Here is a 19,196-nt window from a genome sequence, read left to right on the forward strand (position 1 = left end):
CCCCCTCGCCTGAGCCCGAGCCAGTCAGAGCGAAGACACGCCCAGCGGGGGACAGAAAACCCCGGCTGACCCCAGTCTCCGGTTCCTCCCCGCTAGCCCCGGCTACCTGGGGGCGGAGGCGGCGGCGGTGGCTTGTCCCGCGGAGCTGCGGGCCCGCTCGGCCCCGGCTTCTCCCCTCCGCGCCTCGCCCGCCCTGGACCTGGGCCTGGGCCCGGGCCCGCGCCCGCTGTGGCCGCCTCCGCCTCCGCCTCAGTCAGGACATGGTCTCGTCAGGCCCGAGCGCGGCCCGGTGGAAGACGAGGAGGTGGCGGGGACAGGGAGCGGCCGGGGCCGGGGCGGTGCGGAAGGGTCCTCTTCACTGGGGCCAGCGGCAGTGGCAGCAAAGGCCGAAGCAGAGGAACACAGCGAGCGGCGGCGGCGGCGGCGGCGGCGGCGACAACGTCAAGGCCCAACCTGTGCGCTGTGCTGCCTCGTCATTGGCCCCGCCGCTGCACGCACGCAGCCAATGGGTGTGTGTCTCTTTCGGCGCCGGGGGGGCGGGTACGGCGTCTGGCGCGGTGACGTCACTCCGCCCCCAGAGGCCCCGCCCTGAGGTGACTGATTGTGAGTCGGTTGGATACTGAGCTCGCCGACACCTCGGCCCCGCCCCTTCTCCACCAGGGCTGCTCCTCCCTTTCTCCGCCCCTCCCCCTTCTTACCCCTTCCCTTTTCTGCCCCGCCCCTTGCTCCTCCCTTCCGCCCTCCCTCACCTCAACTACTCCTCCCTTTGCCCCTCCCCTTGCTCCTCCAATCCTCCTCCTCCCTCTCTCCCGCTGTTCATCTTCGTCTCACCCAAGCTAGCTGCTCTTTTCCTACTCTGCATCTCCCCTTGCTCCTCCCTTCCCTCCTTTCTCAACCCAACTGCTCTTCCCTTTAACTCATCCCAACTTCTCCTTTCCCTCCTCCCTCACCCCAGCTGCTCCTCCTTCCCTCCTCCCTCACCCCAACTGCTTCTCTCTTCCCTCCTCACCCCATCTGCTTTTCCTTTCCTCTCTTCCCCAGATGCTCTTTCCTTCTTCCCCTCTTCCCTCACCCCAGCTGCTGCTCCCTTCTCTCCTCCCTCACCCCAGCTGCTCTTTCCTTCCCTCCTCCCTCACCTCAGCTGCTCTTTCCTTCCCTCCTCCCTCACCCCAGCTGCTTCTCCCTTCTCTCCTCCCTCACCTCAGCTGCTCTTTCCTTCTTCCACTCTTCCCTCACTCCAGCTGCTTCTCCCTTCCCTCCTCCCTCACCTCAGCTGCTCTTTCCTTCCCTCCTCCCTCACCCCAGCTGCTTCTCCCTTCTCTCCTCCCTCACCTCAGCTGCTCTTTCCTTCTTCCACTCTTCCCTCACCCCAGCTGCTTCTCCCTTCCCTCCTCCCTCACCTCAGCTGCTCTTTCCTTCCCTCCTCCCTCACCCCAGCTGCTTCTCCCTTCCCTCCTCCCTCACCTCAGCTGCTCTTTCCTTCCCTCCTCTCTCACCCCAGCTGCTCTCCCCAGTATCTTTCACAGATATTTTTCCCCTCCCACTCCTTCCTCCCCTCTACCTCCTGCACAGCTCCCCTTTCTCTTTGTCTTCCATTCTCCTTCTTATTATCCCTGCTCTTTTCCCCTCCTACTGCCTCCCCTGCAGCCAGATAGCAGGGGGGGGGGGGGTTGAATTTGGGTACAAAGACCTGAGTTCAAGCATGGATTCAAAACACCTGATAGCTGTGTGACCCTGGGCAAGTCATTTAATTTTAATCTCCATCTATCTGTTTCCTCATCTGGAAAAAGAAGGCAATAATAGCACCTACCTCTCAGGGCTGCTGTGAGAATCCAATGAGATAACATTTGGAAAAGCATTTAGCCCATAGTAGGAGCTTAATAAATGCTTTTTCCTTTCCCTCTGCCCTTGTAACCCTGGCGCCTAGTATATAGATGGCACTTAGCCTATACTGATACTGGGGAGGTCTCATGAGATATCAGGCAGGGAGAGATCTGAAACTTGGAGCCTAGAAAGTGATGGGGGACCCCAACATCAAGGAACACTTCAAAAGTCCTTTAAACCAACCAGAAGGAAGGGTCCCCTGTACCTGTATCAGAAGTTGGAAATTCTAGCCCAGCAAACCCCAAGCTAAGCAATACCTCACAAGCTCTGAGCTGTTATCCCCATTAGGAGATTCCTTACAACATGAACAGACCAGGAAGGAACTCTAAGAGATCGTTGAGCACCCCATGATTCAGGGATACTCCAAGCCCAGCAAAATATGCCTCAGTTGGCCCAAACCAGAATACCCTTAGCAGAAGCTGCAGGCTGTCCTGTTGCCAAACCTTCCCCAAAACCCATTTCTGGACAACTAGAAACAGAGTCCAGTATTGGGCCGGACTGGACTGGACTCAGGGCTCCCTTTGAAAATCCTCAATTCAGAAGAGGAAAGAGATGGAAAGCCCAGGACCCTGGAAGATTATTCTATACCTCCCACATGACAAATCGAAGTGGAGGAGAAAGAGAGAGTGCTGGGAATTTTCAGATATTCCATAAGATTTCTAGCTGGAAAGCAACTCATACTGTATGGTTCAAGGCCAGAAAAGGCTCAAAGAGGGGAACAGACTTGCCCCAAATCACACAAAGCTAAGGTTGGAATTCAAATTCTTTCCTCCAAGTACCATAGTATAATTTAGTTCTAAGTAAAAGGACACCGAGTGGGGCAGCTAGGTGGTTCAGTGCATTGAGAGAGCCAACACTACAGATAGGAGGTCCTGGGATCAAGTCTGATCTCAGCCACTTCCTAGCTATGTGACCCACTTAATGCCCATTGCCTAGCCCTTATCACTCGTTAGCCTTGGAATAAATACCCACTATTGATTCTAGATGGAAGGTAAGGGAGTTTTTTTTAATTTTTTAAACATAGGATAATGGTACTTTCATGTTATGACATCAAATCCATGTGTTCTGGTTTGTTTTAAGTTTTGCAAAATAATGCAAGGAGTTCTGATTTGGTCAAATCAACCAATAGGTTTAAGGGAGAAAAAACTGCCACTAACCATAGCCATCCATTTGTGAGAAGATCAAATCGCAAGGTAAAGAAAAGAAGAGAGATGCTCAGCCAAAATCCTGGACCTTACCATTACCCAAAATAAAGTGTTTTTAAGGCAATCCAGTTCGAGTTCCATGACAGGTGTGGTGGATACAAAATCCCACAATGCTTGTTAACTTGGGGGGGGGGGGGAGTATTCTATTCAGTGGAGTAAAATGTTACTTTAAAGGCTTCCAATGTTGTGTCGCCTATGCATATGTCAAAACCATACCAGTTATGCTGATAAATGAAACGATAAGAAGTCATGTTTTAATGACTATCTGGATTCTTATTGGGCACCTGCCTGGTTTTGTGGATAGCATGCTGGGCTTGGAGTCAGGAAGATTCATCTTTCTGAGTCTAAATCTGGTCCCAAATACTTCCTGTGTGACCTTGGGAAATGTGCTTAATCCTACTGGACTCAGTTTCCTCATTTGTAAAATGAACTGAAGAAGGAAATGGCAAGCCTCTTATCCTGTATATAGATGACATGACAATAATCTCAACAAGCCCTGTCTACCTATCCACACCACAACAAAAATAAGCAAGTCAGAGAAGGATCTCTAGTGTTAATAAGAGCAAAGATGAAGAACAATATAAAACCAGAGAGAAAAATGAGACAAAGATGTCATACAATTAGAACAATTTACTAATTTAGACAAGCTATTGATGATGAGAAATGGGAAATGGAAGGAGGAACAGATATTGACAATAATTGTAACCATTGCCTTAAAAAGTTTCACTACCAAGGGGGCAGCTGGGTAGCTCAGTGGATTGAGAGTCAGGCCTAGAGATGGGAGGTCCTAGGTTCAAATCCGACCTCAGACACTTCTCAGCTGTGTGACCCTGGGCAAGTCACTTGACCCCCATTGCCTAGCCCTTACCACTCTTCTGCCTTGGAGCCAATGCACAGTATTGACTCCAAGACAGAAGATAGGGGTTAAAAAAAAAGTTTCACTACCACAAAGCAATCCCCATAACAAGGATACCAAAAGAGCCTAGAAATCACCTCAACCAGCAAAACATTTGATGTGCTTGCCATGCTGAGAGATGGCAGCCAAGGCCAATGTTAGTTCAGAACACAAACACATTTGTAAATTCTTGCAGGAAAGGATCATGGAAGAGTCACCTTATAATTCAGGAAGAAGCAGTGGAGCAAAAAACAACTTGGAAGAAAGCTTGGGAAGAGATTCAAATAAATCACTGCCCACCAAAGGCCCTTTATAACCTGCTCTTTTCACTGTCAAGGAGAGTGAAGTTACCATCTTTGACCTCAAACATCATAGCCTTAGTTGTGCTGCTCAAAGATGACAGAAATGGTGCTAAAGAAAACCGACTTGAAAAAGCAGATTAGACCACATGTATATAATGTCCAAACCAGAGATAATACAATTTTGTGGGCATTGAACTATCAACTCTCAAGGCCTATGAAAGAGAAAAGGATATCAAAGGCATGGAAAACATCTGGAACCTTTTTATTAAGGCCCTCCCCCCCCCAAAGGCAACTGAGAGGATAGCAATTATCAATAACTACTGACCCATCTGATTACCTTCCTATCTACACAAACTTTCTGAGAATAATCTACACAAACATTGAGGACACTCTTGATGGGAACAGTAAGGGGGACTAGACAGGCTTTCATAAGTAATCATTTATAAAATCTTAACCACACAAAACTGACTAAAAATACCCTGGATATAAACTCATTGTTGATTATTAAATAAACAGTTGAATTCCATGTGGGAAGACATCTTTTTAAGGTTTCTCCTCCAACAAGGTGATTCCTATGCATTGATCACAATTGTATGCAAGTCCTCGGAAGAAAATAAATTCTACTTGTTAATACTATGTAAAAAATAAAGCAGAGATTTTCTCACCAAAGGCATTCTCTACCATTCCAGAAGGGGCCAAGTGTAGAAGCCAAGAGCAATTCCCAAAATAAAGGATGGGATTCTCCCCATGTCCATGCTGATTCCACAACTCCAGAACCTTGGACAGCCTCCCAGAGGAGATCCATAATCACAAAAGATTTCAGCCTAACTATCCACAAAGGAAACACCAAAGGGATGAAGAGTGTCTATAAGACAGTTGATTGAACAAACTATACAGTTGTTCTGTCATTACATATACCTTGGACAAACACTATAAATAGACACTGAGCTGGGACAATGAGTTTGGAATTGAATGGGAAGAGGAAGAGAGTGGACTGGATCATGTTTTGGAACGACACACTTCCTTCAATGACCTGAATCTTCCTGAAATAAAAATTATTTTTTTAAATATCAATATTCTTCCAATATTGTTACATGTCTAGGAATTATGAATGCTAGAGTTTCCAAAGACCTGGAAATGAGAATCACCAAAGGGCATCGGCAAGGCACATGAAGGCAGTGAACAGGCTGTTCAATTGTGGCAGACTCTTTGTGACCTTGTAAGACCATTCATTATCACAGTGGGCCCTTCTGTCCTCCACTATCTCCTCAAGTCTGTCCAAGCTCATGTTTGTTGTTTCCAAGACACCCACTACCCATCTCATCCTCTGCCATCCCTTCTCCTTTTATCTTTGATCATTCCCAGTATTACTCTCTTCCAATGAGTCTTGTTTTCACACTCTGTGGCCAAGATATTTAAGCTTCAGCGTCAGTTTTTGTCCTTTAATGGTCAGTTAATTTCTCTAAGTAATGATTGATTTTATCTGCTTGCTGACGATCTTCTGTAGCACAATTCAAAAGCATTGATTGTGTAAGGCGGGCTATACCACACAGTGGATAAGAAAATACAAAGGAAAGGTGGTATAACGGATCGGAGAAATTTATGACTGGGGGAAAAAAAGATTGGCCAGTCAGAGATCAAGAGTAAAAGGAAACAGATGAACAGTCACCCGTATCTATGCCCTGGAATATCCCCCATGTATTAGGGGATCAGATCTCAGGGAGAACTTAGGTAAGAACATGGATGAGGGCCACACAGGATAGCCAAGGCTCGGATCTTCAATGGGCAGGCATGCCCCCAGTGAGAAGGTCACAAATCCCTTATTTGGAGTTGGTTGGACAACTCAACAAGAACATCCATCAATAAATGGCTCTATCTTGGACAGAAGCTGCTGGTGGTCAGTGAACCAGGTAGAGTGTCTGGCACTGACTATGCTTCTAATGATCCCAAGCTTCTTCCTGAAATGAAGGACCACCTTTTAACCCTAAATATCCGTCCTGTAAAATTATATAATTGTAGATCATGGCATACTCAGGCTCTGAACATTAAAGCGGTACAGGAAAGAGCCACACACACAGTTGGTGTGTGTAGGTGGCAACATCACCGTCAGGAGAAACAGAGAAGTATAAGAAAAACAGGAAAGAAGAGGCCATCAGAGCAGTCTGTGTCCAGTAAAGTAAAGGATAGACAAACAAAGGGGATACCGAAGGCCATCACCTGTATGCTGGATGGAACCACAGAACGGAGTGCAGGACACTGCAGGTCATGAGGGTCTGGGTTAACTGGCCCAAACAGTCTCAGGATTCAGATGGCCAGACTCCAAGAGCAGCTGCTAATGGTTCAATGGCAAAATGGCAAGCAATCTCTAGGGACGGGTCATAAGGACATGGGCGGGACTCTGGGCCATTTTACATTTTTTACAGATGACTGGGATAAATGATGGGATAGATGAGGTGCTCATCAAATTTACAACTGACCCAAAGCCGGGAGGGCTAGCCAGCACACTAAATGACAGAGTCTGTCCACAAACAGAGCCTGGAAGGCTAGAGCATTCGACTAAATCTAGTAAGATGAAATTCAACCAACAAATGTCAAGTCTTGCACAAGTTTACAAAATCAACCTCATAAGTGTAAGATGGGGAAAGAATGAATAGAAAGCAACTATTCTGAAAGACCTGGACCTCTGAGTGCTCAAGAAGAGTCTGCAGTGGGGGGCAGCTGGGTGGCTCAGTGAATAGAGAGACAGACCTAGAAATGGGAGGTCCTGGGTTCAAATAGTTGTGTGGCCCTGGACAAGTCACTTAACCCCTGTTGCCTAGCCCTTACGTCTTCTCTGCCTTGGAACCAATACACAGTATTGGCTCTAAGATGGGAGGTGAGGGTTTTTTTAAGAGTCTACAGTAAAATATAGCTGTCAGAAAGACCCATGTGGTCTTGGAGTACATGCAGAGGGACACAGCCCCCATTGTCTTTCGCCCTCATCAGATCTTCTTTGGAGGGCTGGGTTCAATGCTGCCCACTACCACTTAAGGAGGATACTTAAGTTAACCTAAAGAGTGTCTAAAGGAAGGCCAGAAGGATGGTGAAGGACCTAGAGTCCATGGCGCAGGAGGAGGAGGAGGAAGAGGAGGAGATAAACTAGTTGCTGCAAATGGGCATGGAGAAAAGTAGACTCTAAGTTATTTCAGGAGCTGTCATGGTACATGCAGAAAGAATTCGATGTCTTCTTCTCCCATGAACCAGACACAACGGATGGAAATTACAAAGAGGCAAATCTTAGTCTGGTGGCAGGAAAATGTTTTTTAATGATGAAATCTTTCCCAAAGTTCAGGGAACTGCCTTGAGTGGTTGGGGGTTTCCTCTCCTCAGAGGTCTTCTGGCAGAGGCTGGATCATCATTCCTTGGAGATTCCTTTGGTGTATGGGCTGGACTAGATAACCCAAGCATGGAGAGCCCCTGCCACTCTCCAATTCCATGATTCTGTGACTGTAATAGAGTCCTGGCCTAAAGTGAGTCAGAGCTAGATTTGGGGGGTTGGCCAGTTAACCTCTGGGCCACCCAAGTCAATTCTCTGAGACTAAATTGCACAAAAGAGACAAATCTGTATTAGAATGCCTTCTCTAACAAGGAATTTCAATTAAATCAGAGATGTGAACCAAGCAATAAGTTAAAATCCCTACTCGATAGGCATTTAATAAATGCTTCCTGAATTTAATTTAATAGAAATCGCAGAGATAAGGCAAGGTGGGATTTTTTTACCTTTTTTTTTAAACCCTCACCTTCCATCTTAGAATCAATACTGTGTATTAGCTCCAAGGCAGAAGAGTGATAAAGGCTAGGCAATGGAGGGTAAGTGACTTGCCCAGAGTCACACAGCTAGGAGGTGTCTGAGGCCAGATTTGAACCTAGGATCTCCCCCATCTCTAAACCTGGCTCTCAACCCACTGAGCAACCCAGCTGCCCGCAGGGTTAGATTTTTTTTAAAAAGCTTCTCCACAATAGACTTGGCTCAAAATTGAAGAGGCTGGAGTGAGTTTCATCTTCACTTGAGACCTTCAAGCATAGAGCGAAACCCAGACCTCTTCTGAGACATTGTAGTCAGGTTGGACTATAACACCTTGGAAGGCTGACTTCCCTTTGCTGTTTCTAGTGTCCCAAATGCCTGGCAGGGTTCTTAGGAATCCTCAGGGGAAAAAAAAGTAGAAAAAATATCACCACAAATTTGTCCTTCTTACGGTGCTGCGGCTCTCTGGATTTCTGTCATGGCAGCAGGAATTTATCTGCCTCCTTTTGTGCAGATTTTCTGTCAAATGCGAAAAAGCTGCTTCTTTTGTGCTTGTAGACATGGCCAGCAGGAGCCTTGGGAGGCGGTGACCTTTCTTCTAGGCGTCACTCTTCTCCTGGCAATTATTTCTATAGTTTTGAGCAAGACAGAGTCATCTGGCCCTCCTCTTGGACATTTTCCCCAGATATGTTTTGGAAAACCCATTTCTCTTGAAAAGGGCAAATGTTCGGGTGATGCATTAGACTGGATACAGTTTGCTCTGACCACTAGGTAGCCTTAGTGGTCCTAAAAAATACAGTTTCGATTTAATGAGGAGAAAGGCTTACTCTTGACAAGATGACTCTGCAACTGGATCAAGATATTTAAAATCCAAACCAAAAGCTACACAAATCTGGGTTCACTCAGTTATAAAATCCAATCTAATTTCTTCCACTCCAACAATGTCTTTGTGAAGTTCCTTGAGGGCAGGAACTGCTGCATTTTTGTCTTTGTATCTCTCACACATGTGTCTCTCAGGCCCCAGAACACAGGAAGTGCTGAATACATATTTGTTCATTGATAGATTGATGGCCAGGAGCTGTGCTACTTAGGTGCTGAGGCCACCAATATCAATTTTAAAAAGTCTCTGCCTTCAAGAAGCTTCCATTAAGGAGAACTGTCACTCTCATAGACTTAAGCGTTGGAAGGGAAAGAGATATAGGAGGTCATTTGGTCCAACCCTTTTATTTTACAGATGTGGAAAAAAACTTTTGGGAAACTGGAAACATTTCATATATCCTATACCAGTGATGGCGAACCTACAGCACGTGTGCCAAAGATGACACACAGAGGTCCTCACCCACCTTCCCTTTCCCCCACCCCCAAGATCATTACTGGAAAAGCAGAGGGACTCAAGCTGAGGAGCTCCCTTTCCCCTTGGCACCATGCCTGAAGACATTCCTCACTTCACCCACCCCTCTACCCAGCAGTCCAATGAGAGCACTTCCTCCTTCCCCTGTGTGGGGTTAAGGTGAGGGGCAAGGCATTCCCAGCACTTGGTGATGGGGAGGGGCACAGCACTAGGTCTGGGAGGGAGTGCAGTGGGGGAAGGGCCCAGCACTCCATCTCTAAAAGGATCACTGTCCTTTAACAACACCATAAAGTAGAAATATCTTGGACAAAGTTATTTCAAAAAACTAGATTGTTAACCCTTCAATACAGGACATAAGAAAAGCCTAGAGATTCTTAGGCCATGCTTAGAAATATGGGGGAGGGAGGGAACAAGGGGAGCATTTCTAACCAGTCTAGGAAAGGAAGGTAGAGGGAGAAGTAGCCAGAAATGGCAGACTATCTATAGAATTCCTTTAAAATTCTAATCATTTTATATTATATATTATATAAAAATAATTCTAATAATAACAAAATCTAATAAAATTTTTTCCTTTAAAAATTGAAATTAGAAATATAATGCTGGGACTAAGAGGGAAAATATTAGTCTGCTGACTAGGGAGGAGGAATAAAGAGGGGGGAAAGTTCTGAGTCTATGCTCACAGCAATGGTCAAGCTTTTCTTTTTATCATTTTCTCCTTTTCCCCAGCTCTTCTTGAGTCTTTCCTTCCTTGAAGTCCCACCTTGGGTGCCATCTGCCCTGTGAAACTTTCCAAGACCCCCTTCTAAGCAATAGTACATGCCTTTTATTCCTCATATCTCTCCTCGTGCTTTGCCTAGGTCTTTCCTTCCAGTACAGGGTACATTCCTTAAGAGGAAGGCTGCATTTTTCCTCAGTATCTCAGTGTCTGGCACTGAGCTTTGCCCCTAACTATAGTCATAAATGTTTATTGAAATGAACTTAATTGAAGGTGGAGAGTGTGGTAGTGATCCATTGATGAATCCAATATGCCAATTAGGGAAGGGAAGGATGAAAAGTAGCACTTCTACAATGCCTACTATGCTCTAGGCACTGTACTAAGTGCTTTATGAAGATTATTTCATTAGATCCTCACAACAACTCTGCAAAGGGAGGATCTATTATAATCCTTATGTTACAAAGGAGGAACCTTGAGCAAACAGAGCTTAAGTGACTTGCCCAGGGGTCAGCCGGTTAGGAAGTGTCTGGGGTTAGATTTTATTTTATTTTATTATTTTTAAAACCCTATCTTCTGTCTTAGCAAGAGCTAGGCAATGGGGGTCAAGTGACTTTCCCAGGGTCATACAGCTAGGAGGTCTCTAAGGCCAGATTTGAACCCAGGTCCTCTCAACTTGAAGCCAATGCTCTATCCACTGTGCCACCTAGCTGCTCCACAGAAGTAGATATTAACTCAGTTCTTTGATCTTCTTAAGATGCAGCCATGTCAAGGGCAGCAGGAGTTTCTCAGCCTTATTTTCTGCAAAATATCAATTCTATAGAATACAAAAGAGGTGCCCCTTTTGTACTTTAAAGCATTGCCAGCATGAGCCTCAGGAGGCAACCTTTCTTCTAGACTTCAATAGAATTCTCCATCTCACTCATTTTATTGCAATTATTATACTATTTCGACCAAAATAGCACCATCCTGTCCCAGTCCTCTCCCCACGATACCACGGAGCTGCTTGTGAAACTCCTTGAGGACAGGAATTGTTTTCTTTCCGTCCTTCTCTGCCCAGAACCTTAGACAGTCGCTGGCAATACTAAACAAACAGTTGGCACCTCCACTCCACTCCACAGTGGTAACACCATCAAACCAACCCAAGAGAGAATCCTAGATCGGGTATGTGAGTAATAGAAGTGAAGGGAAATCTGGACGGGAAGCCTAAGGGGAGGAAATGAAAAGAAAATCTGATCTCCATCCCAGCTAAGCAGAATGATCTCAGAGACAGAGCACAGAGATGACCCAAGGATTATCGGTGTTACCGTTCCGTTATACAAGAAATAATGGGAGAAAATTGCCCAGGACTTGTGAACACAGAAAAGAATCCACAGAACATCTCCAGGGAAAAGCCCCAGGGTGCAAACTCAAAGAATGAGGTGGAGTGAAATGAAATAAGACTAGGAAAAGTGGGCACCAGATGGTGATGGGCCTTGAATACCAGGCTGCAGACGTGACACTTAATCCCTGGGGTAATAACCACTCACAGGCCCGAAGCGCACTAGGAACTGCTTTCAGAACAATGAAGAAGAGCAAGAGATCCAATAAAGACTCAGTAGAGTCAAGAGGACCTATGAGGGGCCTCCTTGGTGCCAGGAGATGGGGCCTGAAGCCAGGCCAGTGTGATATCTCAAGAGGGGTTTAATACAGGAACAAGCTAGGCTATCCTAGCTGGGACAGGTGCACAGGGGAGCCAGGCTTAACCCCAAGCATGAACCAAGTAGAGGAATAAGGAATGAAGGATCAGGATGTGGTCACCACATTCAGACTGTGCCTGATGTAGGGTTCCCCTCTGGGTCTAGAGCAAGAGACAGGAACTGAGCCTTACAAGCCGATCCAGAATTACCGAAGAAGCCGCCGAGGGACCCAGTCCCACCCAGACCTCGGGATAACAATTTTGGTGGCTCTGTGGAAAGCATTGGGAGCACGAAGGCCAATGGGCAAGCCCTGGCAGCGGTCCAGGCTGAACCGGGGCACGGTGGCACCCTCAGCATAAACAAGAAGGTTTGGAGATGGAGAACCTCCAGACGGTAAAGCACAGGCTAGTCCGATCCGCTTCCACACACTCATTGGTATCCTGTCCAGTCTAGCGACGTCTCCCCAGGGCCCTGCCAACCCTCCAGGGATGGAGCCGGCCTAACCAAGCTCCCAGTTCTCAATCAATGCAATCTGGGGAGACGTCTCTGGAGGCGTTTCCAGCAGGTGCTCCCTAGCAACTTCCATTTGTGTTTTCACTTGAACATTTCAAATAAAATAGAGAAGTTTGTGGTCCGGCCCATGCACAGCCACTCTCCCTCCTCAGCGTCCCCACCGGACCGCTAGAAGTCAGGACCTCCCTTGGGCCGGCCTCCTCATTAAATAAGGCTCGCTGACCACTGAGAAGCTGGGCCGGACCTCAAGCCTGCCCTCGCTGCCTTACAACGTCTACCCCCCCTCGTCTTACCCTCTGGGCCTAGCAGAGCAAAGTGCGTCCGTGTGTCCCTCTTCCGCTTGACAGCCTTTCAGGACTTGACGACAGCCATCTCGGCCCTCCCCACAGTCTGTTTTCCAAACTAGACACCCCCAGCTCCTTGCATAGCCCTCACACGGCCAGGCCTTCTCCCTCTCGGTGGCCCTCCTCGGGTCACTGCCAGCTCATCAGGGGTTAAAATGATGGCGCTGGAGAGGGGGATGGAAGGCGGCGTGACTGTGGAGCCGGAAGGCTCTATCATCCCCAACAGGCAAAGCCTCGGAGGCTTTGGGAAAGGTCGGGCTGGGGAGGCCGAGCCGAGCCGAGGAGTCCTAGGTGGGCCATCCAGGATTCCTACCTTAATCAGAGGGTCCCGTCCAGAAGTCTCCTTCCAAGGACAGACCTTGGCGAGGTGGAGCCAGAACACCACCACCGACCCTAGAACTGAGTTTGCCTTTGAACTGTGTCCCCTCCTGGCTTTAGACTGTAACATAAACAACAAGGCTAGCGTTGGAGAAACAGGCGCCTTCCGGCTGTCATTCAGGAGGTGCCTCCTGCTGCCCCAGCGGCCCTCCGGCTCTCCTCTCCGCCGAAGTGCAACAACTCCGCCTGGCCCCCCCCTCCCCAGCCATTCCACTTACTTGGGCATTTACAGAGGTGTTCACCAAAGAGTCAGACCAGCCAGTGATGCTTAAAGCAGGAGGCCTTTATTAGGCGGGTTTTAACTCACACAAAGAAAGGCACAAGGCCTACCATGGCATGACCAGGGCCGGGGGAGGGGCGAGCAAGGACCCCACCATAGAGGCCCCTGGAACCTAGTGGAGGGAATGGGCGGGGTCTCGAGGTCACAGAAGGAGTCAACAAATGGCCCTGCCACAAGCACCCCAAGTTGTACCTAGGCCTCCCTAGTTGATGGGCGGGGCACCCGGCTTGTCATCACACCTGCACTCTGGGCCAGCCCACATTGGGACAACTTGACTCAGGTGAGGGCCACCAACATCCGGGAAGAGGGTGGGGTTCTCCCTTGGGAGCAGCTGATTGGTCCCTCATCTCTGAGGTCACAGGCAGGAGCCACTGGGGATTGGCCGGCACAGCCAGCAGAAGCCGGCCTGGGTCATAGAAGTTTGTCGCGGGTTTCCAGGCCGGGCCAGGTCAGGGAGACCAAGAGTCCCCAGAGCATCCTCCGGCTCTGGACTGCCTCCACACCGGGTTCTTGTCCCCAATCCGTCCCATTCGGAGCCATTTCCGCTCTGCGGCCCGGCTCCTCAGCTGGGAAGTGAGCGGGGGCAATGAGGCCGATTGGAAGGTCCTTCTACCTCTCCAAACGCGGAGGGTACTGATGGGCAGCAGCTAAGCTGCCCTGGAGCCCGCCCAAGGCCTTCCTTTAAAGCAGATCAAGGATGGCATTCTGTGGTGTGTTTGCTGTGCCGGGGACTCGGGAAGATGGCTTCAAATCCTGCTTCTGGCCCAGCCACTTAGCTGTGCGATTTGGGGCAAGATGTTGACCCTCTCTGAATCCCAGGCGATTATAAGCCCATCTAACTAGAAGTTATACAGAGAAGGTGCCCATATCCACTGATAGAGGAAGTCCCCGCACTGGGACTTCCCTCTACTGATGAACTCAGACTTACAGATCTCTCTCCCCGCCATCTTCACACAACGCTCTCAGAAAGACAGGGGAGCAGTTGTGACAGACAAAGAAAGGGAAGGCCGAGGGAACTGGGGGACAAAAGCCCGGGGTGGTTTGGTAGGAAGATGTGGTGGCGGAGGACCTGGGCTTGAATTCCAGTTCTCTCTCTTACTCGCTCTGGGCCATCTCCGTCGCTTAGGCTCTCTAGGAAATGGGGCTTGATCTCATGGACCTCCAAAGTCCGTTCCAGAAATCTATGGTCCTGAGATCCCAGTCGTGGGCACTTTCCACAAAGAAATGTTGCCTAATTGGAAACAGAAGGCCCTTCCAGAGCTTAGAGAAGTCTTTCCAAATGACCCTCTGATCCGAACCAAGGAGTCGCACGGCCCACTCATGCCGCCATTGTGATTTGGCACTGATATCCCAGCGTAGCCTTTTCAACATGCTTCTTTCTTTAAACAAAAAGGGTTTATTGAGGCCTTGAGAGTGACTTTCCATCATTTCTCCGTCCACTCTTCCATCCCCCTTGCTCCTCCCCATGACAGGAGTGACCACAACCAAGACAATGAGTGACCCCATCAGCCAGGGTACCACTTTCCGCCCCCAGAATCCCGTTTCTCTGCAGAGAAGAGGGGGAATGTTTCATTTTCCATCCCCATTTCTGGGACCATCACTACCTTACCATTTACTTTAGTGATGTTTTCAGGCACTTTTCTGTGTATTTCCAAATCAATACCACCAACATAGCTGGGAAAGAAAGGAAGTAAAATGATGTGCTCCTCCCTGGTAAGGAATCACCTGAAACATCTGCTGTGGCTCCCCATGACTAACAAAGTAGAAACTGCTTAGCCATGGCAGTCAAGGTCCTCCACCACCTGGCTTCAATCCCTCTTGTTTCACTCTCCTCCCCTTCTCTGCTCCATCTGCCCAAAGAGAATGACTCCCATCTTCCCTCTGTCTTAGCTCCCTGACTATTGTTATTTGTCCTTCCTTTTCAATCACATCACAGGGGCATGACTTGGCTTGTGCATGAATTGGATTTAGGTTAGACAGATTGACACAGTCATCGGCCTCTCTCTCTCTCCCAGTCATCCAAGTCCAGTGGCAGGACAAAAGTCAGGCTAGCTGGTGATGGGCCAGGGTGCAGCGGATGACCTTGATGACTTCCATGTCTGACCAAGCTCCAAGTGCTCCACAGTGCCTACTTCCGCCACCTCCATGGCCATGGGAACAACTTGTTCTCATCTGCCCATTCCACCAGGGGAAGTCTGCTTGGGGCAGACTCTCTTCTAACTCACTGATGGGTTTGAGGCCTGTTGGTTGGTGTAGCCCACTGCTAACATGGTTCTCCTGGGACACGGCCCACTGCACAGGTTATAGCTTCTTGGAGTTGAGTGCCAGGCGGGTGGGCACCAACGGTAAGATGAGCAGCCCTGCATCGGGCTCACACCAGACGTGCTAGTCTCCCCTGAATGCCCATACACCCTCCTGGCGGCATAGTGCTGAGCATTAACTGACCTCCAAGCAGTTGACCCAGGTTTGCCTCCTGGACGACACACTTACTAGATAGACTATGAAGTGTTTGAAGGCAGGGACAGGGTCAGACTTCATCTTCCTATTTCCAACTCCTAGTATTATGCCCGGCAAATGGTAGATATTTAAATGTTTGTTTGGGTTATTTGTTTTATTTTTAATTTAACTCATTCAGGAACTGGGCAAGTAAAAGGTTCCAGCCTAAACTTGACTGAGACGAAGAGTGTAGGACACAAAAGTTTTTTTCATCCAAATCAGGGCATTTAACTGCCAATTGACCAGACTCAAGTATTTCCATCCAGAAGTCCAATAAGATGTTTCTTAACATTTTAGTACCCCCACCCTGGGGTTGGGCGGGGGAACCAGCAACATATCTGAAATACAGACAACAGCCCTTATGTAGCCCACAACACCCCAGAGCACAGCAGGAATCAGATTAAAACATAACTGGGAAATCTGGAACAAAATAAAAATACAATAAGACATCGAGAACATTAATATGAAATAAACTAAAGTCAGTATGTGGCCCTCATGGAACCTTATGTATGGTTTAGGGACTCCTATTCCTATCTGAGTTTAGCATCACTGCCAGCACAATCTTGATAAAGTGGAGAAGGATCAAGGTGGGGTCAAGGCTGGTTGGACCTAACCATCTACACAGAATGCCTATTGTTCAGTTGGATGAACAATACAAAGGTTTAGATAGACACACAGAGAGATGGATGGATGGATGGATAGATAGATAGATAGATAGATAGATAGATAGATAGATAGATAGATAGATAGATAGATGGATGGATGGATAGATAGATAGATAGATAGATAGATAGATAGATAGATAGATAGATAGATAGATGGATAGATAGAAAGATATATAGATAGATGGATAGATAGATAGATAGATGGATAGATAGATAGATAGATAGATAGATAGATAGATAGATAGATAGATAGATAGATAGACAGACAGACAGGCAGACAGACAGGCAGACAGACAGGCAGACAGACAGGCAGACAGACAGGCAGACAGACACAGATAGATAGATAGATAGATAGATAGATAGATAGATAGATAGATAGATAGACAGATAGATAGATGGATGGATGGATGGATGGATGGATGGATGTGTAGATGGATAGATAGATAAATAGATAGATGGATGGATGGATAGATGGATAGATGGATAGATAGATAGATAGATAGATAGATAGATAGATAGATAGATGATGGATAGATAGATAGATAGATAGATGGATGGATGGATAGATAGATAGATAGATAGATGGATGGATGGATAGATAGATAGATAGATAGATGGATAGATAGATAGATAGATAGATGTGTAGATGGATAGATAGATAGATAGATAGATAGATAGATAGATAGATAGATAGATAGATAGATGGATGGATAGATAGATAGATGGTAGAAGATAGGAATTAGAGATAGGAATAAGGAAAGGGAAAGGAATAGGGGCTAAATTGACCTCTCCAATAGATATAAGCTGGGCCTAGAATAGAAGAGCAGTAGGAGAGGGCCTAGATTTGCCTTTGGAAAGTTGTTCAGTCTTTTGAATGACTCCCAGTTATTCCTTGACACAGAAACGCATGTTTTTCCATGGCTGTATCTTTCCAGTGCTGCTTGTAACTATGAGGCCTAAAACCCCCCATTTCTGAAAGATTAAGCCTGAGACTCATCCAGAAGGCAATAGAGACTCTGCTCAAGCTTGTGCAAGAAGGCTACAGCCCAGTACAAAAGAGGAATTACATGGGGAAATGGCAACAAAATGTCATCAGAGAAATGGCTTTTAGTTGGTCAAAAAGATGTCAGTCATTCAGCAAGAGAAAGAAGTAACCAGGGGACAGTCTTGGTGCTCCATCAGGGTATAATGTTAAGAGATCCAGGTAAAGAAAGGCTCCCAGCATGTTGGCTAGACCTCCTGTGGCCACGAGATTGAAGACCTATGACAGACAAGAGTAGTCCAGGATGGGTGAGGAGGAATGAGCTGGGATGGCATTACTGGAGGGAACGTCCAAATGGAAATCACAGCATCATCCCAGTGATGTGGGCTGAAATGTGCCACCAACCCTGCCAAGTAGCTATAAATAATCAAAAGAACACAGAAACAAGAGCTAGATGACTGGGGGCTACGAATGGGGCCACCCTTCAGAGAAGACCTGTGGGTTGCTTAGATTCACAATGATGAGAAAACTCCATCTTTAGACATAACCTGGGCCCTTGGGTGGTGGTGGTGGTGGTGACGGTGGGGTCTCTGACAGCAAGTACAGGGGGTTCAGATTCCCAGTCACACAGGACTGACCAACTTCAAACAAGGCTCAATTTCCACCCTCACCTCCTTCCTTAGAGCAGTGCAGAAAAGAGCAAAATTTGGCCTGAAGTTGCCCTTGGGCATTTAGCATTCATTAGCATCTCACTTACCTGGCAGCTTGCTGCCCCCTCCCAGCGGGTAAACAGAGAGGATCATGGGCCATGCAGCCAAAGTGGACTGTGGGTAAAGTGACCTCAGCTCCCTGGAGACACCGGGCCACAAAGGACTCCTTCCTCAGTAACTAGTCTATGTAAAAAGCCTTCCTGAAAGCCCTCCCCACTTCCTCCCTAACCCTTTACTTAGGGCACCTCCTTACCTACCTTCCTTACTCTACTGGCGAGCTAGCATCTAGAGCCACCTGGTGATGATACTCTCTTACACTGAAGCGTGTTTCCCCACGATGGAGTCGGTTCTTCAAACCAGACCCCACGTGACCAGACCCACTGAAGTATGGGAATGGTGACCCTGGCCAGCACACACTTACCTGACCCTGGAGCTTCTTGATGCCCATAACAACGCCCTGATGAGCTGGCGAGCCTGGGGCTCCACCTTCCCCATATTTCTCTTCCAGAAGCACCGAGAGGGCCTAACCTGAGCCACCACAAGCTCCCCATTCTCAGATTTTCCTGAGCATGTAAACAGCAGCCAGAGCTATAATAAAGAAGAGAAAATCCTCTTCAGGTCTACAAAGCATTTCCTTTCCTAAGTGACTACTACGTGCCAGGCACTGGGGATACAAAGACAAAAAGGAATCGGTCCCTGCCCACCAGGAGCTGATGGGGGGCAGCTCCAGCCTGGAAACCAAGACCTAAAGACAAGGTCAAGGGGAAAGGGGGAGAGCAAAGCCTTCGGGCCCCCCCAAGAGAATGAGGAAAGACTTTCTGGAGAAGGTGACTTCAGAAACGGAAAGGTTACTCAGGATTCCTGATGAAGACCAGAGTTTCTAAAAAGGGAGTCATTATGGAAGCATCACTATCCATGGTCTGTGCTGTCATCAGAAGACCCAGGCTCTTTAAAGGGACAGCAAACTGGAAAGCCAGCAGGGGAAGGATGTATGGCATCAAGTTGTAGGCATTCGT

General features: G+C 47.7%; 1 protein-coding gene across 4 annotated transcripts in view; it reads right to left on the reverse strand.

The window, feature by feature from the left end:
• ZRANB1 (zinc finger RANBP2-type containing 1) overlaps positions 1–18,994 on the reverse strand; it is a 94,044-nt gene extending 75,050 nt beyond the window's left edge. The window contains exons 1-2 of one of the 4 annotated variants that reach the window (XM_056795288.1): positions 18,885–18,994; positions 18,602–18,768 (exon numbers count right to left, since the gene is read on the reverse strand). In XM_056795288.1, coding sequence (XP_056651266.1) covers positions 18,602–18,675 — 74 coding nt within the window. In that variant the 5' untranslated portion in view covers positions 18,676–18,768; positions 18,885–18,994. Of the gene's footprint in view, positions 1–106; positions 466–18,601; positions 18,769–18,884 lie in introns of those variants that run through there. The other 3 variants (XM_001362070.4, XM_056795298.1, XM_007478226.3) reach the window with 3 other exon arrangements.
• Positions 18,995–19,196: the final 202 nt, after the last annotated feature.

This window comes from Monodelphis domestica, chromosome 1 (assembly GCF_027887165.1).
Source record: "Monodelphis domestica isolate mMonDom1 chromosome 1, mMonDom1.pri, whole genome shotgun sequence".
NCBI lineage: Eukaryota > Metazoa > Chordata > Mammalia > Didelphimorphia > Didelphidae > Monodelphis > Monodelphis domestica.